At 39.1% G+C, this 22,783-nt stretch overlaps 2 protein-coding genes across 3 annotated transcripts in view; one reads left to right on the top strand and one right to left on the bottom strand.

Annotated features, from left to right (window-relative positions):
- GABRB1 (gamma-aminobutyric acid (GABA) A receptor, beta 1) overlaps positions 1 to 5,527 on the top strand; it is a 66,425-nt gene extending 60,898 nt beyond the window's left edge. Inside the window, exons 6-7 of one of the 2 annotated variants that reach the window (XM_009335162.1) lie at positions 791 to 796; positions 5,180 to 5,527. In XM_009335162.1, the coding sequence (XP_009333437.1) occupies positions 791 to 796; positions 5,180 to 5,527 (354 nt within the window). The remainder of the gene's footprint in view (positions 1 to 790; positions 797 to 5,179) is intronic. The other variant, XM_009335163.1, reaches the window with a different exon arrangement.
- An 11,413-nt stretch (positions 5,528 to 16,940) lies between these two features.
- On the bottom strand, positions 16,941 to 22,554 carry COMMD8 (COMM domain containing 8). The gene is made up of 5 exons (XM_009335225.1): positions 22,512 to 22,554; positions 22,053 to 22,225; positions 20,869 to 21,021; positions 19,074 to 19,229; positions 16,941 to 17,411 (listed from the first exon to the last, which is right to left on the bottom strand). Exons 1-5 carry the CDS (start codon positions 22,552 to 22,554, stop codon positions 17,391 to 17,393), a joined length of 546 nt encoding a protein of 181 aa, XP_009333500.1. The 3' UTR covers positions 16,941 to 17,390.
- Positions 22,555 to 22,783: the final 229 nt, after the last annotated feature.

Genomic DNA, 22,783 nt, shown 5'->3' with positions numbered 1-22,783 from the left:
AATGCACATGACCGGAGCAGTGGGACACAGTAAGGTTATGTGATCTCTATTGAAGACAACTCCCAGCCCCTCTCCATCACGTTTTGAGATTTTTCACTGGTATTATGATGTCTCTACCACAGCAGGGGAAAGTTTTTTTGGAGCACAAAAGAAGTACAGCTGTAAGTATATACAGCTATAGAATATTTTTTCCCCTTTTACTCTTGACCCATACCACTTATCCATACAGGGACCTATAGCCAATAGAAGATATGTAACAGTGCTTCCTCTCTTTGTGCCAGGTGAAGATATTGCTCATTGCCATCTGACATACAACTCCCATGACTAAAAGAGTTCAAATTCCTTCACCAGATAACAAAAGCGTTAGACGTGAGCAACACTCAGCAAACTGACCGCAATATTAACACAGTATAGAGAAGACCAGATGGAAAATGAAACCATACTGCTGTTTCATATGTGGCTGTTCCTTGCTCTACAGACTGAAGAAGATGGAAATAAAGCCTCCAGTGTCACAGTTTATGCCATTTTAATCTTTAATATGCAAAAAAAAATATTAATTTGTAGTAAACAAGCTTTCTGTTTCTCTGAATAAAGCATAAAGATTGTTTATATCTCCTTGTCCATTTGTCGAAGCTAGATGTCACTGAGGAAATCACCATAATCAAGGATAAATAGGACAAACTACCCAGCAAGAAAATATTTAGATAGTCTATGCATGCAACTGCTGCTGTTTCCCCAGGCAATTATAATGTGAATAATCATTACACAGAAGATGTCTCTTAAGCATAAGGAAGAGGTAGGATGCAATCATAATGTGAGTGGGAAAGGGGCTGAGCCATCAAGGGGTTCATAAATGGCAACACAAGGCAGGTGATAGATGGTCTCTTGCTCCCCAGTTCTGCACAGCATCACACCTTCCTTTCAAACCTTCTGTGAACCACAGAACACCTGGGATGGAAAGCCAGAGACCAGCCGCAGACTCCAAGGAAAACATAAAATTTTCCAGTACAGAGGCTACTGGAAGGAGAAAAAGGAGGGAGCACATAACCACACAACTACCTTAACCTTCAAGTAAATCCACACCTGAATAAGTATATCCCTGCTGAGCATAACCTGTTTCTTTGCAGATCAGATTGTGATAACACTACTGCATTTGTTCCAACAAGATAGTTTGTATGAGTAACATGGCCCTGAATCTTTCATCTTAAGAGAAAGAAAAGATGTTTTTGTATTGAGACAAAACAAAAGTTCTTACCTTTTTTCTCCCAACAGCTAATGTAAAAAAAGTAGGTAGGTAAAAACCCATTCCAGACAACACTAAGCATTTGAGACCCATCCTCTGTCAAGGAATGCCAGCATGCTCTTCCCCTAGAACTGACTGGCTACTTTTTATGTGGTCAACACAGGACTGTTGTTTTGGGTTTTTTTTATTACTTTAACTATTTTAGACTTACACAATATCATTTGATGTTCCTAAGCAGGAAACTCATTTTCTAAGTAAACATACAAGCCAGATTATTATTTCTTTTCATGATGTTTCCTGAGCACACATCAAGGCTTTTCCATCACTGACGAAGATTCATATATATGTACCTGGGCTGATTTAGGCTTTAGGTAGTTCCAGTGCAAACGAAGAATTAAAAATCTATAAACTCAATGCAGATACACACTCAATATAGATACAAATCTCATTACAAGAAGCATCACCACATACATGCTTCTGAAGAATATTTAGACTTTGATAATTATACCAGATGACTAACACAACGTCAGCTTTAGATGCTTTGACATCCTCCTTACATATTCTTCATGGTGTGTTCAAAAGACAAAAAAACCCCAATTCTTCAGCTTTCTACAACTTTAGGCAAAATTTATGCATTGTACAAACAAGGCAAAGTGTATATGTTGATGCAAACACACATTTAGGCTCAGAATATCTGTTAAGCAAGAAATCCTGTTTTCACCTGAGCAATGGTCAGTTTATGTAACAAAATATAGGGCATTCCATTTAAAGAACAACAAGGTGGTATTTGAAAGGATAAATGTGTAATATCCGAGCAAGGAAGAACTACTCTGGGCTTGATGTGGCTAATCTTTCCTACCTAAGGAGGGGACTAAGATACTCTACTCCTAAGCAGGCAGCCAGCTAGTGGGGCAGAAAACTGAGTAGACAGAGCCTTGTCTCTTCCATCCCCATTTTTTGTCATGCCATCTGATGCAAATGTGTCAAAGACTGTGTAAAACTGCAGTATGTACCTGATGTGGGGAAAGAGCCTCATCACTGAGACATGGGGTGGAATTACTTAAAGCCTGCTGGCTGTTTCTAATGCATAGGCTTCCTCCAGCCCAGGACCAACAGCAAGCCCCAGGTAACCTCGTATTAAGTAAGGGAGAAAAGATTTTAAGACAGAAAATTTACAGCTTTTACTGTGCACATATTTGCTGTTAATTCATTCTAACATTAACATAAACAAAACTAACAACAAGTCTCTTTTGGGGATCCCTTAGCAATTTGTATGTTTTCCAGATTCCTATGGGAATTTGTAGAACTCCTATGCTTCAGTAACTCCTCAGCTGCACAAGTTTTAAGAATCTTGTGGAGTGAACTTCAATAAATTCTGAAAGGGTTCTTAACGATGTGGGAAATTAACTATTAGTCCAGCTTCATGTTGCACAAGCAGAGAATTTGACCCAGGTACATAAGAAGAGCTTTTATACTTCTCTGAGCTAATTTATTCAAGATCAGTGTAAGGCCCTTTGCTCTGAATTGCAAAGACTGCAATTCAAAGACTGAATTCCTTCATGATGTATACAAATCATCCCGCCTAAAATGATTTAAATAAAACTCATTTTAAAATATAACAGGTTCATTCATAACACTTAAAGCAGGAATTCATACGCTGCTTGGCTTGTAATAAACTGTCAGGGCATATTAGTTTAAGAAATATCCCTATGAACCACTTTAGATTGTAGGCAGTTATGAGTTGTCGTCACAAAAGAGGAGCCATAATAACTGCTTAATGATGCTTGCACTACTGTTACTACTATTATAACACTAAAGTCAATTAGCTTAAACTTTAGATTATATAGTCAAAGACAGCTCAAAGAGCTATTTCGTAAAACTGGGAAGAAAAGGTTGACTTACCAAAACTGAGAATTTTAAAAAAAATCTCTTTTTACATGGAGACAGCTCTGAGGTCATTGCTTTTTCCACAGAGAATGTCAAAACTTAGGAGTAATGAATAGTCCCATAGTTATGGCAGTCCTCTGGATAGTAGGAAACCCTAGCTTAGATCTTCCTTGTGCTTAAATTGGAAGACTTGGCCTAACAAGTATAAACTGGGTAGCCCATATCTCAAGTACAGATTGCAAACACCATGCTGGTTTGTGACCAGCTGGCCTCTCCAACCCAGAATATGTGAGTTTTTCCCACCAAAACAGTGGTGGGAACTGGGATGTTCCCACTGAATGCTCATTTCAGAGTGTACGGAATCAGTTGCTAAATCTGACTACTGCATTTTCTATCTATCTGTGGTGACTTATTACTCCATTTAGAAGACCTTTTTTCCCCACAGCTCTCCTGGGTGGCTTTTGTACAAATAGCCCCTTCACTTCTTTGTTTTCAGTTAGTAAGTGCTTAGTCTGGCACAGCGTAAATACGCCAGCAGTCATCATGCAATATTTTCTCCTTCTGGCACAGGGAAGGAACATCTTCCACGCTGCCAGGTGGAACCGAGGCTTTCTCTGGCTTCCAGCTTTCCTCTGCGGCAGCCCCCAGAGACTGGATTTCACCGTGTCCTCTGCTTGGAGTTTTTTCTTGAACATACTTCAAACGTGCTGTAGATTATTATACCACTTCCTAGCTCTGCTATATCTTGCTAAAAATATAAAACTCAGAGTGCGAACAAAGCATTGCATACCACTGATGCTTCACAACACTAGATATTGTCAATAAGTAATTTTTTTTTTCCTTGGTATAAAGGCATCCCCAGACAGCCATGGTAGAGGTTGTAATATATTTGGGGTAGGTCAAACGCCACAGTTTACAAAAAACAATTTTAATACTCAAGCCTGAAGGCGAAGTCTTTGAAGTTTCACTTCAGAGGTCTGTGTCCTGATGTGTATTTCACTCATATGAGCTACAGTGGATGTTCAAATATCTGGGAATTTGAAACATCTAGGAAGTCTTTACAGAGAAGTCAGGAGTCATCCTGGAAGCACCAAAAAACTTTTCCTAAAAAGAGGTTTTACTACAAACATGTAGAAAACTAAAGATGAGTGAAAAGGTAAACACTTTGTAGTAATGCAGCCATTCATGGTTAATTACATTCATATATAAAAAAGGCAATGATATTAAAATATTTTATATTTTTATATATATATATATAGTTTGCACCAGACATGTACATACTGGTTGCAGTTTCCAGTTCTTTGTTCAGGTACTTAAAACAGTGCCGTGACTAACTAACAGCATAAATAAAGCAAGCGATAAACATATTTGAAACAACTGCTTCTGGTACCAACATACAAAAATGCAACTGAATGCGAGGTTTCATTGAGTAAAACGGATTATTCTATCTGCACGTGAGCAAGTTAATGGTATGCTGTGGGGAGTAGGGATTTCCATCTCTGCAATATAGTAATTCTCCAAAATTAATTCTCATCACAAGCATATTACAATAACTGATAAAATGCACATGTACCTATATGTTCCTCATATGATGAACCCATTGTTACAAAACTGTTCTTGAAACTAACCTACAGCACTAAAACTGTATACAATTGACAGAGACAGCGATATTTTTTTTTCACCTTGAGTACATGAAAGCTTTGGGTGTCAGGTCACCAGACATTAAAACTCAGTATTTCACAAAGACCATGATCCAGGTTAACGATAAAATTAGAAAACTTTTACTTTACAGGGGATGAGATAACTAACTGAATGAAAAGGTCCCAGACCAAGGGCTGGGTCAGAATGGAAGATATTTAGATACCTAACAGATAATTTCACACCAGTCAGGAAAGCGTATTTTCACTTCCGTCGATGCTATACAAGACACGACTGTCACTGCAGCCCCAGGAGCACCTTGGCAGTAGAGCCGGAAGGTACCTGTCCATCTGGGAGACACCTTGGGCTGGCTGAGGAACTTGTCTAATTCACATTCCTTCCTTGACACAGGTTGATCCCCATGGAAACATGCTTCTTAGCCCACTTGAAATACGAAATGATGTCAGCAGCTCAGACGTGTTCACGAGCCACGGTGACCCCCGAGCCACCATGTACACGTACGACAGTGCCAACCTGCAGTACAGAAGAGCCACTTCCAGCAGAGACCTCTACAGTAGGAGTGCTTTGGACAGGCACAGGCTTCATAAAAAAGGACGCTTACGAAGAAGGGCATCCCAGATCAAAGTTAAAATCCCTGATTTGACTGATGTTAACTCGATAGACAAGTGGTCCAGAATGGTCTTTCCCATCACATTTATTCTTTTCAATGTTGTTTACTGGCTGTATTATGTCCACTAATTTATGCAAGAACGTTACCATAGACTAACATAATTAGACTTGTTTCTTTTCCTTCTCAATTTTGTTAACTCTGAAGAACTGCAGTAGCCATAATGTTACGTGTTCAAGGTAAGATACCCAGCCATTGAATACTTCTAGATTTAAGCTTTAAAAAAAAAAAAAAAAAAAAACAAAACAACAAATCCAGCCTCACTACATTCAGATCAGAATAGTACAGATCTGCTCTTAAAAAGCATCTTCAGCAAAAATGCTATATCTCGATTTTTACAGAGTTTGTGCATCACCCATGACCTTTCTGTACCGGCTTTAATCTTTTTTTTTTAAGTGGAATAAAAATTAGTCCTACTGTATTCCCACAGGAGCATGCTTCCAAACAAGACAGTAAAACAACTCAAAGTAGTAGTCATGGCACAGCCTTTCAGCATTTACAGTGTAAAGAAATTTGAAGGATTATAACTATTACATCATGCATCATTTCAAAGTTAATAGTTATACTAGAAAGTATTTCCATAGTGTCTGTGAGAAGTATCACTCAAGGAGATGTAAGTCAACTCACATTTTCAGAGAGGCAGGGATCTTCAAAAGAAAGAAATGGCAGCAGAGACAAATCTCACTGAGTTTCCAACTAAGGAATCCACAGATTGGGTCTAACTGGAATTTTGTTACTTCCACAAAGTAGCAAAGTTGAAATTGATGAGAACAATTGTGCCATCTGTAATTTTGTATTAAAAAGTCGAAAACAAACACGTGTTCATTCCTGGAAGCAACTACCGAGGGATACGCCAGCCCAAGAGTGGCTACTTTTCTTGACTCCCAGGTTTCCTGTGGCTGGTAATGGCAACGCATTCTCCCAAAAGTTGGCAGATGTCTGGGAACAGATCTGAGGAGAGTTCTGCACATGGTTTCCTACAGAATTCCTTAGTCCGCTGAGAAACAGGAGGTACAGCTGAGTCGTACGGCACGCTGGTGATGTTGGGTACACTGCTCTTGAGGAGCTGCCTCTCCCCACCCGGCTGCTTATTGCCTGACACAACCACAGCCGCAGGCGAGGTGCTAGCAAGCTGCATGCAGCTGAGGAGCAACAGGTCAGTCACCTATCTGTATGAAACCCGTTTCCCTTCTCTATTGCTATTTTTTTCCTAACAGCGTTTATACTATGTTGCCTAACATAGCATTTTATTGAAGCAGAACTATTACCAGTTAAATTTTATTTTGTATTGAAAGTGTTTCATACTTTTAGGAGAGTCAAGCTATACAAGCCAACAGAGTCTGTGTAGGTACTGAGATGATTGTTACCAATGCCAGCTGGTACAGAAAGGAACATTGATCAGGACAGTAGGCAGCAATACCCGCAGTTAGGAGTTACTAGGGAACACAAATGAGCGATGTGGAAAGCTTCTTCACCAGTTCCTCGTTGCCTGGCAGTAAGGTCAACTGACGACCTTATCGCCAGTTGACATTACAACTTTTTAAGCAGAATGTAATAATAAAAGAAACACTCCTACACATTAACGTTTGTCACATCCTGCGAGACCTCAACCTCCTAACAGATCAGGACCTGCTGCCCCTTCTCTTTGAGCAGCAGGCTTCTGCAGAAACAGTCCGGAATGATAAATCACCAAACAAGAAAGGGGATAGCTTTCATGTACTCTTTATAAAAAAATAAAAGGCTGAAAAACAGGCATTTGACGTTGCTAATCTAGGAGGGTCCTTGAGACTATCAGTTTTTCTGTGGGCTCCAAAGTCCCAGTCTCATCCCAAGTTCAATGGAGTACAAAGGTGGTCTTCTCAGCTGCCTCTTCTCTGCTACAACCTTTAGCCTCCAGTCTATTGAAGAGTCACACAATTTTACCAGATTAATCAGCCACTAGGTACAATTTGAGATGATTCAGGATACATATTAATTCAGTCAAATGGCTCTTCTGAATAGGGTACAACTTGCATGCCTATCCGCACCCTAAAACAACTCCAAATAATTTTTCAACATTTGCACCATATCAGCAACCAAAATCAGAACTACCACACATCATCCCACACGGGACATTTTGATTAATTTTTAGGCAAATTTAAACAATGTTTAGATCGAGAATATTTTAGTGGCAACTAACAATAATATTTTGGTATCATAAAATAAACAATACACAGAACATATGGAAGTCTTGCATGCTAAGCAAACTGAACTTTCCATAACTGCAAAAAATAGCCCCAGGAGGGAGACAGCAGTAGGGCCACATGTGCTGTCCCTTCCAAACACACACCCCATTAAACGGTTTTGAACTCAACAAACTGGCACCGGACTTTACAAATAGAATAAGTCCACGAGCCAGTGAACTTGCTAGCTTGTGGTTATATGCAGAAATAAATTCAAAGCAAGCAATACGTCCTGCAGATTTGTAGTCTAAAATGCTCTGTGAAAAACAACTGTCAGTGACCCATGTTTTCGCATTACCTGATTTCCCAAAGATATTCACAGACAGACCACAGGTCAGTAATTTAACCCAGCTGTTCCAGTGGTGTGGAGACATTACAAGCCCTCCTTACAGCTACAGTGGACATTTAGGAAGACCCAATATCCAACATGATATTGAAACAAAAGTTTAGCTAATAGAAAAGGATCCCTTGCCTTCTATTACAAGAGCAAAGATCAGCTGTACTGGTCTTCAGCATTTTTTCTCGTAGACTCCTAACATCTGCATACACATAGTTGCTAGCTTATGGATCATCCAGCTAATTCATGCACAGATGTTAGGCACGTGGGCTAAAAGCAGTTACATTGTACAGTCCCAAGCAAAAAAAAAGGGTATGGAGCAGAGGAAGGGCCATTAACAAACCAAGAGCAGTGCAAACACGAAACTCCTTCAGAATGGCATGTTCCAAAATAGCAGGGTCCACCCTCATGCAGCAGGAGTCCTTCAACACAGGTGACCGATACAAACCCCAGCCCTGCTGCCAGTTTTGAACGGCACTCAGCAAGGCCTGGCTGCGTCGAGAGCTGGAAGCCCCGATCCTGAGTGAGGGAACATCTGCCAGCTCTTGGCACAAAGTCTTGCAGCAGGGGCTAATAACTACACCACATACAGAGGCAAGAGCCACTTACTGCAGATTGGCATTATCTTAGCCCAGAGCCAGCATCTCCTGCCTCCCACTGAGCTCCTATCTGCACATTTAACCACTAACTCTGGTAAAGAAAACAGAATTTGGCATACGAGCTTGCAAGTCACATTGGATTTAAACTAAAACTTCTTTCAAAGCCTCAGAAGAGAATTAAAACCAAAACTTGGGAACAGGGTGTATAACCATAACCAGCATGTTTTCCCTCTTTCCACTACTTTTAGAAAAAAAGAAGAAAACTTTTCTCACTTGAGAGCAATACCTTGGCAGCAAAGAAAAGGCAGTGGTTATTAGAGGCACAGGATGGAAAAATGTGGCTATTTACGGGTTACCCATGTACATTGCCATCCGGAACTAGGAATTACTGAGTACAAAAGAAAGGCAACCTCTTCCCATCAATAGGTTGGAGTAATTTGGCTGGCTTTAAGCAATAAAGATGAATAACACTGTAACGCTAAGCTCCATCACTGTTGTATTTTAGTAGTGAGCTTGCCTGCCTATAGGAACCAGACTTCAAGCTCAGCATAGGTAAGGTCCTATTGCTAAACCCCCTTAAAATTTGTGCCGCTGTTTCATGCAGTTTGTGAGTTTGAATAGATTATTTAAAGAAACTTGCGCTGGAAGTCCTTTTTAGCTAGGTTTCCCAAAGATACGAGCTTCTACTGTCACTGCGTGTGTGTTTGCTTATGTGGGAGTCTCCCAATAATATTTGAATCCATTGGCAATTTCAACCAAAAGATAACAGAACAGTAAGGATCTGTGAGATAATACATCCTCACAAGTTTCAACAAAGCAGGCAGCTGAGCAGAGGACAAAGCTCCTGTTAATCCATCCCTCTTCTCTGGGAGAAAGGGACTTGATGAACTCCAACCTTATTAGCCATCAGAGAATTCACACAAGCGTGCAATTCAATACCCAGGTCCACAGGGAAAACAAGATTCATTGGTTTTCATGCTTTTGAAACCATTTATTTCATGTTTATAATGATCTTTTTATCTCATTCTAATCTTACTTCTCTTCAGCAGTATCCCACCTAATTATGAATGAAACAGTCAGTGGCTAAATGGGCAACATGTTTGGAGCGTGTATTTCTCCGAGAGCAGAGTAAATTAAATAGCTCCTCTGTGCTTGGCCAGGGCTTCAAACTGGGGTGGAGTCAGCCAAGAGACTACAGTGATTTTGCCCATCTCTCTAAGACCAACCCAGCTGGGTAGCCAGCCTGTGAACCCTGCTTGGCTGAGCAAAACCACTGGTTTGCAAGAGCCTTATTGTTGTGATGGCAGGCACGAGAGCTGGGATCAGCCTGAAACAGTGTGTAAGAGTCAGCTGCAGTCACTACGAAGGATAAACCAAAATCCTTCCCCTTCATTTATATTCCCACACAATTCAAAACAATTATGAAGGAATAGCAATAGTGGTAGAAAAGGTCTTAAAACACCACAAAGAAAACCCATTTTCAATATCACAGGAATATTTCTGACAACATTCCTGCACTTTATGCTGCCACTGAACACCACAGAAGTTGCTGTTTCAGAGTTACCCGATGGTTCACCTTGTTCACCCTTATAGAAAATGTTCCATCCCCTTGTACTGCAAGTGGAGGATTTCTTGAGATAAATCATGAGGAAAGTCATCCAGGGCTGGGGGCCATGTTCCACCAGCTGCTTCTGTTTCCCATCACCGACGAACCTCTGCCCGTTCTTGTGAATTCCCACATACTGAGGATGCATTGCTAACACTGCCTTGGGAGTATTAGTCAAAAAAGGGCTTTGTTATACCTGTTGCATACAAAAATGTTTTTAAATGGTTTCTGCATTGAAAAGGATAAAAACCCACATCTGTGGTTGTATAAGTATTTTTCTTCCTACCCCCATAGGCATCCACCCTGCGGCCCAAAGAAGGCAGGAGATCACAGAAGAATATTGAATTTCAGCACATGATGATACCGAAATGTATATGCACAAGGTGAAAGAATTAAGAGACAAATGAGAAATCTGGCATTTTTTAAAGGAAGGTCAGGTGATTTTGGTTTATTTACTGTCTTGGAGTGCAGAGTGAACTCTAATTATGTTGTCTGCTCCTTGGCGTGTTTGTTTCTCAATTATTTTATAAGTCATTGTGAGTCTCCAAGCATTATAAAAACATCACTTCTTGTCTTGTGCTGGTGCCAGTCTACGAAATGGCATGGTAGTCATTCTTTTACACTTTTATTCTTGGCAAAATCCATTGAGTATCATTACCAATAAGGAGCTAAGATAATGTTGTGGTTTAACCCGGCAGGCAGCTAAACACCACACAGCCATTTGCTCACTCCCCACCCCCAGCGGGACGGGGGAGAGAATCAGGGGAAAAAAAGTAAAATTTGTGGGTTGAGATAAAGACAGCTTAATAGGACAGAAAAGGAAGGGAAAATAATAATAATGATAAAAGAATATACAAAATAAGTGATGCACAATGCAATTGCTCCCCCCCCACCGGCCGATGCCCAGCCAGTCCCCAAGCAGTGGTTGCTGCCCCCCAGCCAACTCCCCCCCAGTTTACGTACTGAGCATGACATCACATGGTATGGAATATCCCTTTGGCGAGTTTGGGTCAGCTGTCCTGGCTGTGCCCCCTCCCAGCTTCTTGCTGGCAGGGCATGAGGAGCTGGAAAGTCCTTGACTAGTGTAAGCACTGCTTAGCAACAACTAAAACATCGGTGTGTTATGAACATTGTTCTCATCCTAAATCCAAAACACAGCACTGTACCAGCTACTAGGAAGGAAATTATCCCAGCCGAAACCAGGACAGATAATTACATAGCAGCAGAACCATGTCATGTCTCCAGAGACAGTCTCTGATCAATAATGTCTTTTAACTCATCACTGCCTATCTGTATCTGCAGTCTTAGAGGAAAGTATAAAATATCAATCACACCGCCAAAAATATTCATAAAGATGGTTTCCTTTGGCAGATGATGCATTTCAATGAAAGCATCAGCAACCTTGTTTGCATCTGTGAACATATCAGTTTCCTTGTTCCCGTCTCTGAAATGTCATTTGCTGTTTTGATCTAGCTGACAACATATTACCTGATTTTTTTAGATTTTCAGAGGCAACTAACTTTGAATATTGTGTGCTGCAGAAAACAGCAGCTTTACGAAACAAAGGTGGCACATCATCATTTCAAGAAAGAGCTGAATGAGACTTTGGCATAGGTAAACTTTGGCATAGGTAAAGAATTCAGGATTGGGTTTTACAAAGGCAGTTAATAGCAGTTCTTGTCAGATCATCCAATGCTTGCTCTGGCTCCCATCTAAATCAATATTAAAAGAAATACGGGAGATGTGAAACCTCTGCATTCCCAAGAAACAGAATTCCTTCTTTTACTATAGCCATCAAAAAAAAAGTTATTTAATCTATATGATGCTAGGAATCCTTCCCCCCCAGATAGTCCACCACCAAAGCAGTCCCTGTAGACCAGCAGTAGCTTCCAGTTAGAAAAGTCTCCACACATTCCAGTGCCTTTCATTATTGTGTTAGCTAAATTAGCTGACTAATCTGTTGCTAAAAAATAGCCACAGCCTTCTCTATGTAGGACTCCCACTGGTGCTAGCACATATGAAGAGTACCTTTGAGTAAAATTCCCAGCCATAGACAACGTGAAGAGTTGAACATCCAGTATATCCTCCACAAACCAGCTTAAAACACAAGGTTCTGCTCCTGCGATGACCTCTCCACAGAGCAGCCTGATGATGTGAACCACACAGGCTTGTAAAAGTCCAAAGGATGAATCTCTGAGATTTGCCCCCTTTTCTGGGGTCTTTTGGTCTTCCTGGAGCAGTCTTGAAGTACGTATAAACTATAAATTTACGGAGGGAAGCATCGGATATTGCCAAATGTAATTAAAGTGGATTTAAAGAAGTAGAAAACTTCATAGACTATCTTCATGCGCTTACGAAAGCATTCTCTGGTACCAGAAAATTAAAAATCCCTTTATTTCTGATACTTCATTATAAATATTAATTCACAACTCAAAGTGATAGCAAAGTGTGCATACTTCAGGACAAGGTGTTACTGGTTCTTAAAACTACCTTTCAGATAAAAGCATAATCATGTTTCAGCGTGTTTCTTACCAGAAAGGCTTACTCCAGAACTCAGAAATGTTCTATAGGCTTATATAGACCTTTTAAAAACACGGCTTCTTGACATACACAATTGCTTTGTTGCAAAAGCAGTTTTATTACAGTAGTCACTTCCATACCGACAGTTTGCTGGTCAGATCCAATTCTGATTCACTTTAGTGCGCCAAGATCAGAGCTGAAATGACTGATCAAGAAAAACATGTTTTTTCTGAAATCAAGGGAAGATTTCTATGAAATGGAGAGAAGTGCAAGGAATGCCACTGGAGGGCAAGTAACATTATTTTTATAATTCACTTTTATATTTTGTATCAAGATATGCTGCATTTTCTGATTCAAATTGCAGGTCTGTATGCAATGTGAATTTCTGTAGGTGCTTTTTACATGTTGAAATTAAAGCTTCATACAGTGTGTCCATTATACATACTATTTTCATTAGGACTTTTGGTTCAAAGAGCCTAGTGTACAAAATTTTGTTTCTGGTCTTAATTACATGCTTAAGAGATCTGTACGTAGTACCTGCAAAACCACAGAGGTTTCACCAATAGATTTATGATGGTTGTTTTCCTTTTTTTTTGCTCACGCGACCGCAGGACCCAGAAGTGAGCTGCTCTGCAGGGGCAAACACTAGGAGAATACAAACACATGTCCCTGAAACAAAACAAATGGGGGAGCATCACCTGGGAACAAGCGTTACAAGTTAGTGTGGTGGGACATGCAAACATCAAAGCCATTCAACTTACCATAACCAGGTAATTAGAAAGAGCTCAGGCCAGGAAGAACACAGAAAAATACAGATATGGAGAAAGTGAGCAGATAGGCAAGGACAAAATTAAAAGTTATTTGATGTTAATGGAGTCTCTTTAAACTCCTGCACCTTTGGCCTAATTCCTACGCCTTCAGAAGATTTCCCCGATTCCCCCCTTAGTTACTCACAGACTCAAGTGGCTTTGTGAGCGACGCTCCCCACGTGACAGCCCCTCCACGGCTTTTGTTACTGGTGCAGTTCTTGTATTTCACTCTGGTCCCAGCGTACAGTTCCTCCAGGGGCTGCGATGTGCACTGCCGTGCTTTGCACTGTATGAAAACGTGGGTGAAAATGCAACGGCAACTTCCTTACCTAATCCCCCGTTCTTCAGCCTGGAAGGGAGCACAGCCGGGCATACTTGACAGACATGCTCCTGGCCACGGGAGTTTGTTTTAGGTGTTTCCGTTACACGTACGTTTTCCCTATTCACTACCTTTTCATGTCTACCTGCGTTCATCAAAGTGTATGTCGAAGCAGACACCAGTATAACGGGTTTTGTGGAATCTCTAGCTTTTTGCATCAATTTGGCCTGGTACAGTCTCCACAAATGCCTTATCTGTCACAACTGGAGACCTTGCTTGCTCCAGACGTACCTAATTCTCAGAGCAGAGACAGAACGAAACCACTTTCTGATACATGGTACAAAGTACAGAGCAGCAAGCTCTCTTCTCCATTCTGTTTGGTCCTTTTCCTTTCCATCTACTGGAGGCCGTTATGTGCCTTATGAGGACAGTTCATGTCTCTGCAGAGATGTAAGGTCAGGATGCGCGTTTCAAATGCGATTCCATGACAGTCATTTTTTAGTTCTCAATTGCTCATCAACAGGTGCTCCTCTCCCTCTCTAGCCATTCACATGGTGTTGTTATGGCCCCTGTCAAAAACATCATTTTGATGGTTATATAAAAAAATACTCAGACTTCCAATAAAGTCTAACACCCACGAAAAAGCAGCTCATTGCACATTTATTGCTGTCACATCATAACAGAAACTGTCTTTTCTTTTTTTTTTTTAAAAGCAAAAAATCATTGAAAAATGATTCTTCAGCCTTTCCTGTTTAGTGCTGCAGTGAAGGACAGGACAAATACAGGATGATAATAAAGATGAAACACCACCACATACCCTTAGAGTAATTATAAACCCATTCTCGCATAACTTGCCACAAAATTTAAAATGAAACTATATAAACTTTAAGTCTCTACTACTAAGAAAAAGTCAGAAATATTTTTAAATAGCATCTACATTTTTTAAAAATTGCTTTCTATCAGCTAGACACGTGGCAGATTTTGCAACAGAAGCTTCATAGGTTGAATGTAAAATGGAAGTTATCATTTATGGCCTTTTATTGTTGAGAAAACACATAACTTTATTTTGAAGAATTTACTGTATTTTTGAACAATTGATCTTTGAAAACTAAGACATAGCAACACAAAAGTTCTCTTCAACATACTTTTTGCAACATACTGCAAAATAAGTTTTAAATACCCACTTTATTATTCTTTGAAGTACAGACTTTCTAGGTATCTGCTTTCTTAAATGTGTTCACGGTACATCTATAAACTGTATAAATGGATCAGCACACAAGTGTCTTCTATCCAAATGACATCCCAAACCTGATAATGTACACTCATATGAAATGTATTGCTGTTTATTATTTCTGCTACTGTAAATAATAGTTTTCAGTCCTTTTGTCCTAAATGATAAAAAGTGTGCCAACAATAAAAATCCGTTAAAAAAAAATCAATTACCAAAAATTAAGCCTCTTTTCTCTACAAAAGCCTTTTAGCAACATATGCTATCACAGTACAATGAAAGCTAAAGCAGAGTTACGCCTTCAGTATGCATCATACAATCCATGAAGCATTTAAACGTGTAAGGCCATATCGAAGTAGCATATTCATTCTTCTATAAAGCGACTAGATCTAGATGAAAGGGAAAAGCGGACTCAAGACAAATATACCTATGAATAAAATAAAGAGACCTGACCAATTTATTCATTAAACTCACAATTGAAAAATAGCATGCTCCTGAACAAAACACTGGACAACCTGCAGTAACTCTTTCCAGATTTTTTAATAAAGCTAGACAAATACTAATTCCAATCTGAATTTTTAGCTTGAATTTGGTACCACTTATGCAAGGTCTTCATCTGTTATCTGATCCATTATCAAATTTCTATTGCTTATGTATATTCAAGACTATGATCAAGCCATATCTGTTAGAGATTGCAGTCCTTTCACTCTAAGATTTTCCAGTCTTTCATTCTTATGACTCTTTACCCCCTTCTCCACTTTTTCTGATCTCTCTTGAATTGCTGACACTGAACTACATGCACAGCTGACTAAATGTACCAATACCAAATAAAAGGGAAACAGACATTTTAAACACACTTTTTTTTTTAAAGTGTTCTCTGACCCACAAAACTTCTGTGCTAGTTTTAATGTTAGAAACATGCATTTAGGTTTCCTATCCATGAAACCTATTAAAATCCTTTTCATAGCAGCCTAGCTACAAGAGAGCTTCTTGTCCTCCTCTTCTCTGACAAGTCCTCTGAAGTCCAATTTTTTGTATGGATGCATTATTTTACACTTTGCTTATATGAAAACCTATGGCACAACAAACTATAGTGGAAGAAACTCAAGACCCTCATTTTGAAACTAGGAAGAAGGTAAGTCATCAATACTTTGCCTTTTTATATACACAAAACATGCCTATATACACACACATGCATGTTGAGAAGTACACATTACTATTTATGTAAACATTACAGATAATTTTCTCTTTACATGTGGAAGAATGCTTTAACAAATAGTAGAAACCATAAGATTCCTGGTGTACTCTACTGTTACGGCTTCTAACTTTTGTTACATACTACAATCAAAACCCAGTCTGGTTTCAGAAAGGTTTGGACTAGGATTTACCAGTTATCTGCTGTATTAAACGGGCTGGGAATATCCGTTTCACAGTCCACGTAGGTCAGCTCCTCTCCAGCACTGCACCCTCTTCTGGAAACATTAATATAGTTGATGGCTTTTCACTTAAGATACGAAACCAAAGCTAATAACCCAAACTTTACTCTGAGTAAAGCTCCAGTGCTTCTTCCTCAACTTTTGAGCACTGAACAGGTTGCCTAGACAGGTTGTGGTGTCTCCATGCTTGGGAGACACTCAAAAGCCATCTGGACATGGTCCTGTGCAGCCTGCTCTAGGTGGCCCTGCTTGAGCAGGGGAGTTGGACAAGATGGCCTCCAGAGGTCTCTTCCAACCTCAACTATTCTGTGATTCTGTACTGCTTTTGTATGTAAAGATGATTTTTCCCAGCATCTAAAAAGACTGAGTTTAGTGATTAATAAAACAAGAAACAATTTACTGCTATTATTCACACACAAAATTGAGTGTTTATTTACTATTTACAAATACATTAATGCTACAGGTACTCTGTCATGTTCTTCATTATCATGGCACCTTAGATAAGGGTAACATATTATGCAAGTAAGACACCTTAGTTTTACTAGGCACCTATGCAGTCACTGTCGAAGTTTAACCAAAACAAATATGGCATACGTCGTGATACTTTTCCATAGTTCTATAAACCTTTAGCACTAAAAGCAACTGTACACTGGATTTTTATATTTTTGGTCAAACAGATACAAGATTTTATTATTTTTGTCGAAGGATTAGTAGTTTATTTGGTCACAAGTCCTAACAGCCTTCTCACTTGAGTATTTTATAGCATCAACAACTTCTGGCTTTGCAGAGAATTTTTTTCCCCCCCCAAGTCAATTGGGGAGCCATCGCCAGCAGATACTGTCAGTGATCTGCATTCCATCATTTCAGTTGTAAGACAACCTTCAAAAAAAGAGAAAAGGAATGAGATTAAAGTTGGATGAGACCAAAACTTAAGCAGTCTAGGAAATACAGCTTTTTGCTTTCTGTTACAGTATAATATGCAACTGTATAAACATGCCTTTCCTCTGGAAAATACACCATCCCTCTCTCAGCTCTCTTTTACAACCTCACACAACTATCACTTCCAATAACTTTCTTTAGCATTTACTGCACGCAAACCATTCCTCAGCTCCCTGTAATCAAAAAGCAGAATGGTAATTTCCAGGTCCAGTGAGATTCCTTCTCCACAAAGCAGAACCGAGGGACCATTTCTAGAGTGAATTCCTCCTTGTGTGCACATAAAAGTAAGTAAGGAGATGACAACATCCCACAGCATCCATACAGACCTTCAAGCAGAACAAAAGGCATGTGGAGACTGAAATCTGTCCCAGAAGAATCCTTGTTTGCATAGTGTAGAGTTCATGACAAGCTACTATTTTTATTTAGTTTTGGAGGAAAAAATCCAGGAGAAAGCAAGCTGTTAAGGGCTCTCATTTCACAAGAACACCACCTGTGTTCAGACTAATGCATTTAGCTTACTGAGAACTGCGTAATTATTCAGAGGTCTCACATCAGCCTCATTAAAGCAACTGGTAGACATAATCTTAGTGTCTTTTGTGATTCAAAATATTAACAGTGCTGTAACAACTTAGTATTTAACTCTATGAGCAATAAAACTATTATTTTCAGTTGTTATATACTGACAAAGATTTTTTCTAAATGTTGGTCTACAGATTCCAGCTATAGCACCGTAACATTATATAAAACGTCTACAGAAACCCCTTACTTGCTAAATGTTATGAAGCAACTAGAAGCTGCTAACTTCTAAAACATGTTGATACAACACTCTCACATCCATCCTGCAAGATGTCACAGAATTCCATCTCTCAGGTAGCAGACATAAGTATTTAAGACACTTTCAGATTTGAAGAAAAACTACTTTCCTTTATAACAGAGCAAGAATTAATACTGAAATGTAACTGAACAAGGAGAGATTCCAGGATTCACAGTTATCACCAGGGTGCAAGTCTGATGACATTTCTTCCCCTAACAATTTTTCTTCAAATCCTCACTCCCCTTAGTCTTTTCTATTAAGAAATCTGAGACACCCCAAATAAGGTTTCACTTGAAATTTTCTTCTTGGGTTACTGTATTGGAATCTTTGTAACTTCCTCCCTGATTTACTATGCCATGGAAATTAAAGCACTCAATTTGAACCAAGCAACTCTCCCATATGCATTCCCAGCCACTGACATTTTGTGAAGCTGGGGGAACACCGGATTTCTCTCCAGTCTTTCAAAATCAACTCTCATCTGACACTGTCATTGCATTTGCTTCTCCTATTCTCAGAAGGTTTTTTAATAGTGCTCTGAACAGACTATTATGCTTATCAGGATTCTAATTACGTTTTTAAAAAATTCTAGACAAAAGTACACTAAAAAACCTCTGAAGTCTATCCAAGATAGTCTGCCTTATGTAAGGCTTTCTGTATCTCTATAGTCATTTTGCCAATGAATGATTTACTTTGGGTTTTCAGCAAGATACCCAGAACAAACTATTTCAGTTAAAATAAACTCAGTACATGGGAAGTCAGGAACAAAGGATGATATTGGTAAAAGCTACCTTATTAGCGGCTTCCAGTGCATTTATTAGGTTTTGCAACTCTTCCTTATTCATCTCTATAGAAATTGGTTTAATTTCACCGTTTTCTCTCACATCCAAATCAAGATTGAGAAGTGGCATTTGCAGCATGGAGATCTTATCACTGGAGAGAGCAAGCTATGCAGATTGATGAAACAAAGTGTAAGGTGGAGCCATTAAGTTTTTAGTCTTTCATAGCATCACATCTGCACTTTATATTGAATGTGTACTACCAGAACAAACATCAGCATGACAAAACTTTTGGGATTTTTGTCTGTTTAATACCAACAATATACCAAAATACTAAAACCCCTCTTCTTAGCAATACATTTGTCACAAGAATTTGTTAAAATTACTGGGCTACTACATTTTTTGTATTCTAGGTGAAACGAAAGGATACATTTGATCATGGCTTTTTAAAAGTGAAGTGTATGAATTCTGAAGTCACCGTATTCAAATAGTTCTGGTAATCAATGAGTAAGAAGGGTCTTACAGAAGGGGGCAGTTGGGAGAAAGAGGACACCTTTGTGCATTTTTCAACTCTCTCTACAGCTGATCAAACACACTTTGTCAGATATCCTATCTGACTATCACTGATGAAGAGGATTACATACCAATTGTGCTTTCTTTTTTGTTTACTATCATACTCACTCTAGTATAAATAAGGCTTTTAAAATATATTAAAATCAAAGATTAGTTGATAATACTGTAGGTCAGTATTGTACACACCTATCTTATTTATTTAGAAAGCAGAACGTGGTACAGCAGAGGAGAGACAGTGTCCTTAGTAGGATTCAACTATGGTAAGCAAAAAATATCACAATCAGCTAAAGGAAAAAAAGAAGTGGTTTAAAGCAAAATGAATACAATAGTTCAGACAGAAATTTGTTATCACAAAATAGAAAGAAACTCAAAAATCCTACAGAAGAAAAAGTTAAAAGAAACCACAAGCAAAAAAACAAGAGTTCACATAAGCCTAGTTTATATTTTTGTCAGCAGTAAATGCAGTTAGCGAGAGATCGATCCCTAGTAACAGTTCATCTGAAGCACGTTATGATGCCATATTTGCTCTTGCAAAAATCTTATCTATTGTGGGCACTGCTCTTTGATTTCCAAAGCTGTTTGCTGCACAAATTATTCAACACTTGTTGAAATGGAGAACTATTTAACAGCTCTACATGTCTGTTTAACAGCTCCCATGGAGTAACTAAACAACATTACTTATACTGTTTATATTTTAAGTCTCTGATAGAGCTTAAGTTAAAGCAGCTGTGTCTTTGTAACCCCAAAGCACCATCCAACTTTAGGCAACACAGCTATCATTGGCTTATTATCAAAATAAGCCTAAAGATAAATGATTTAAAACTAATTATTAAATAATTGTTTATTGCAGGAATCCAAATATTTGAAAAAAGTCAGGGAAACACATCCTGAATCAGTGTACTACTCTTAAGTAAATATTTCTTCTTCCTTTGAGTGAAAATACTGTCTACAGCATACGAAACTTTCAGGTGTTCCTGAATAACACTCAGTTTCCTTTTAGGAAAGAGATAGGTATTGCAGCTTTAAAAGAAAGGAGGAGGGGGTGGGGGGAAAGAATTATTTTACAGTTTATACAAATTTCTGGCAAGCCTTTTATGTGTTATCATGAATGTGCTTTTCTGATACGTATAAAAAGTGAACCATGCTCCAGAATGAGCAGGCCTAAGAGGACCTTATCAATAGCTACTTCTGTGTTGTGGAACACTTCTTTCAAACATTATGGCAACACTCTCACCTTTAACTGCCAGTCAAAATCCTGCAGCTGGGCAGAAGAGATTGCATTTACACTTTCCACTAGTGCATTCCTGATTTCTTCCTTTCTGCCTTTTAGACACTTTGCGATTGCTTCTTGATAGTCTGAATTTAACTCATTTATCTGCTGAGCAGCCTACAAAAATAAAAATAGTAATTGTTTAAACTATGAACCACAGAAATAACATGTACCACCTGCAATAGCTGTGCTCTGTAGATATCCAAGCTTCTACCCAGACAGCTGTTATACTAGACTCCATAGTCTCATCTTTCTTATACCACTCAGTGGCTGCTCTCTGTGTTTGATAGTTAGAGTCAGTATTTACCACAGCAACGTGTAAAAAAAAAAGTTTCTTGTAACTTAAATTAAAAGAGACCAAAGAATGGAGGCTTTATTGCCCGCCTTAGATCCCATCCTAAAGTCAAAACAAACAAACAAACAAAAAAAATCACACACACAAACAACACAGGTTTAGCTCTGAAAGTTTATGAACGTCAGAGTGGAGACAAACTACATTAGCTTAGCTGAAACAGACATACTGATGTACGGACTCTCCTATGACTACACAAGTACCTTTCTTTGATCTAGCTACTAGCAGGTAGTCAAAATAGGAGCAATGGGCAAAAGATGAGAATTAAGATTTCTGATAGTGGAACAAGTTTTTGCAAAGTTTATACATATTGGAATGCCCTGAATTATAGTTCCTGTCCCACATGGTCCTCCATTCACAGTCTAGATTTTTTTTTTGTTTATTTACATACAGTCAATATTTTAAAACATTTCAATGCAGTAGTAATGAACAAAGAAAGCCAAACAAGAGTGTGAATTGTTTTTATTGCTAATGAACAGTAATGACAGGTTATGTATTATAAGGAAAATAGATTTAATTTGGTGGTACTTAAGAGATCAATTTAAGTGACTAAAACAGTACTTTAACAAGTATTATCCAGTTCTATTTAAAAAAAAAAAATCAGTGTCCAATTTCACCTTTTCTTTCAAAAGTCTTCACAGCGTATCTCTAAATGCTGCTAACCTGCCAATTTAGGCTTAGTCTGCTACTACTCAAATGCTACACTATAAAAATACTTTAATACTAAATAAACTACAAGACTAATCACTCCAGTATGATCTCTCAAAGTCAAGCCCGATCAGCGATGAGCCCTTACCTCTTCATCAGATATGTTTTTGCCAACCGCAGTTTTGAAATATGTCATTGTTTCTTCTAAAACCTCCATCCACTCTGACAAGCTCCAAATACTGCCATAATCCTGGTATCGAGGATACGCACGGCCACATATGCCATCAATTATTTTATGAAGGAACTGAAATAACGTGATACCTAACTTAAGAACATGATTCTATCACAGTTAACCTACACCAAATACGAGACCGATCAGGCAATTCAGTTATCACCCCTCCCTTCACTGGGTACTGTCTCAATGCTTCCTCTGTGTGCAGCCTATGCACCATTCTAAAAAGTCATAAAGAGGTAGTCCCGGCATATGAACTGTCCTCCCCTCTCCCCCAAAGTCAATTCACAAGGTTTGGCCACAGAAATCACATGATTTGGATTCACCTCGGACTCACATTTGGACTTAATAGTTTTGTGCACGACTATAACGTACTGCTGAGCAGCAGAACTGCCACACCAAAGGACACCTCAGTCATCTCTGCACTTGGATTGTCAGGATGCAAAGCACAACTCAAAGTGCTGATCTCCAAGCCTGTGCCTCTCCAGTCTCCCAAATCACTGTCCTCTAGCACCGAGGCTCTTCTATATGCCTAGCTTCTTGGCCTGCTGTAGTAATTTTTGAGCACTGCAGTGAAGCAAACCCAGGCAGTCCACTACTTCACCGACTGGAAACCGATGGAGCCTCTCTGGGAGCAGCCGAGAGCG

Source organism: Pygoscelis adeliae, unplaced genomic scaffold (assembly GCF_000699105.1).
Source record: "Pygoscelis adeliae isolate BGI_AS28 unplaced genomic scaffold, ASM69910v1 Scaffold21, whole genome shotgun sequence".
Taxonomy (NCBI): domain Eukaryota; kingdom Metazoa; phylum Chordata; class Aves; order Sphenisciformes; family Spheniscidae; genus Pygoscelis; species Pygoscelis adeliae.
This window is presented reverse-complemented; position numbering and strand designations above follow the sequence as displayed.

What these genes read in the sequence shown, in the direction of transcription:
- COMMD8 (XM_009335225.1), bottom strand. Translation starts at nt 22,554, where the DNA reads ATGACTGAGGTGTCCTTTGGTGTGGCAGTTCTGCTGCTCAGCA. An exon ending in GGCAGTTCTGCTGCTCAGCA is followed by an intron (nt 22,226 to 22,511) that starts GTACGTTATAGT and finishes TTCTTAAGTTAG; the next exon opens with GTATCACGTTATTTCAGTTC. An exon ending in ATTTTGACTGGCAGTTAAAG is followed by an intron (nt 19,230 to 20,868) that starts GTGAGAGTGTTG and finishes CAATCTGCATAG; the next exon opens with CTTGCTCTCTCCAGTGATAA.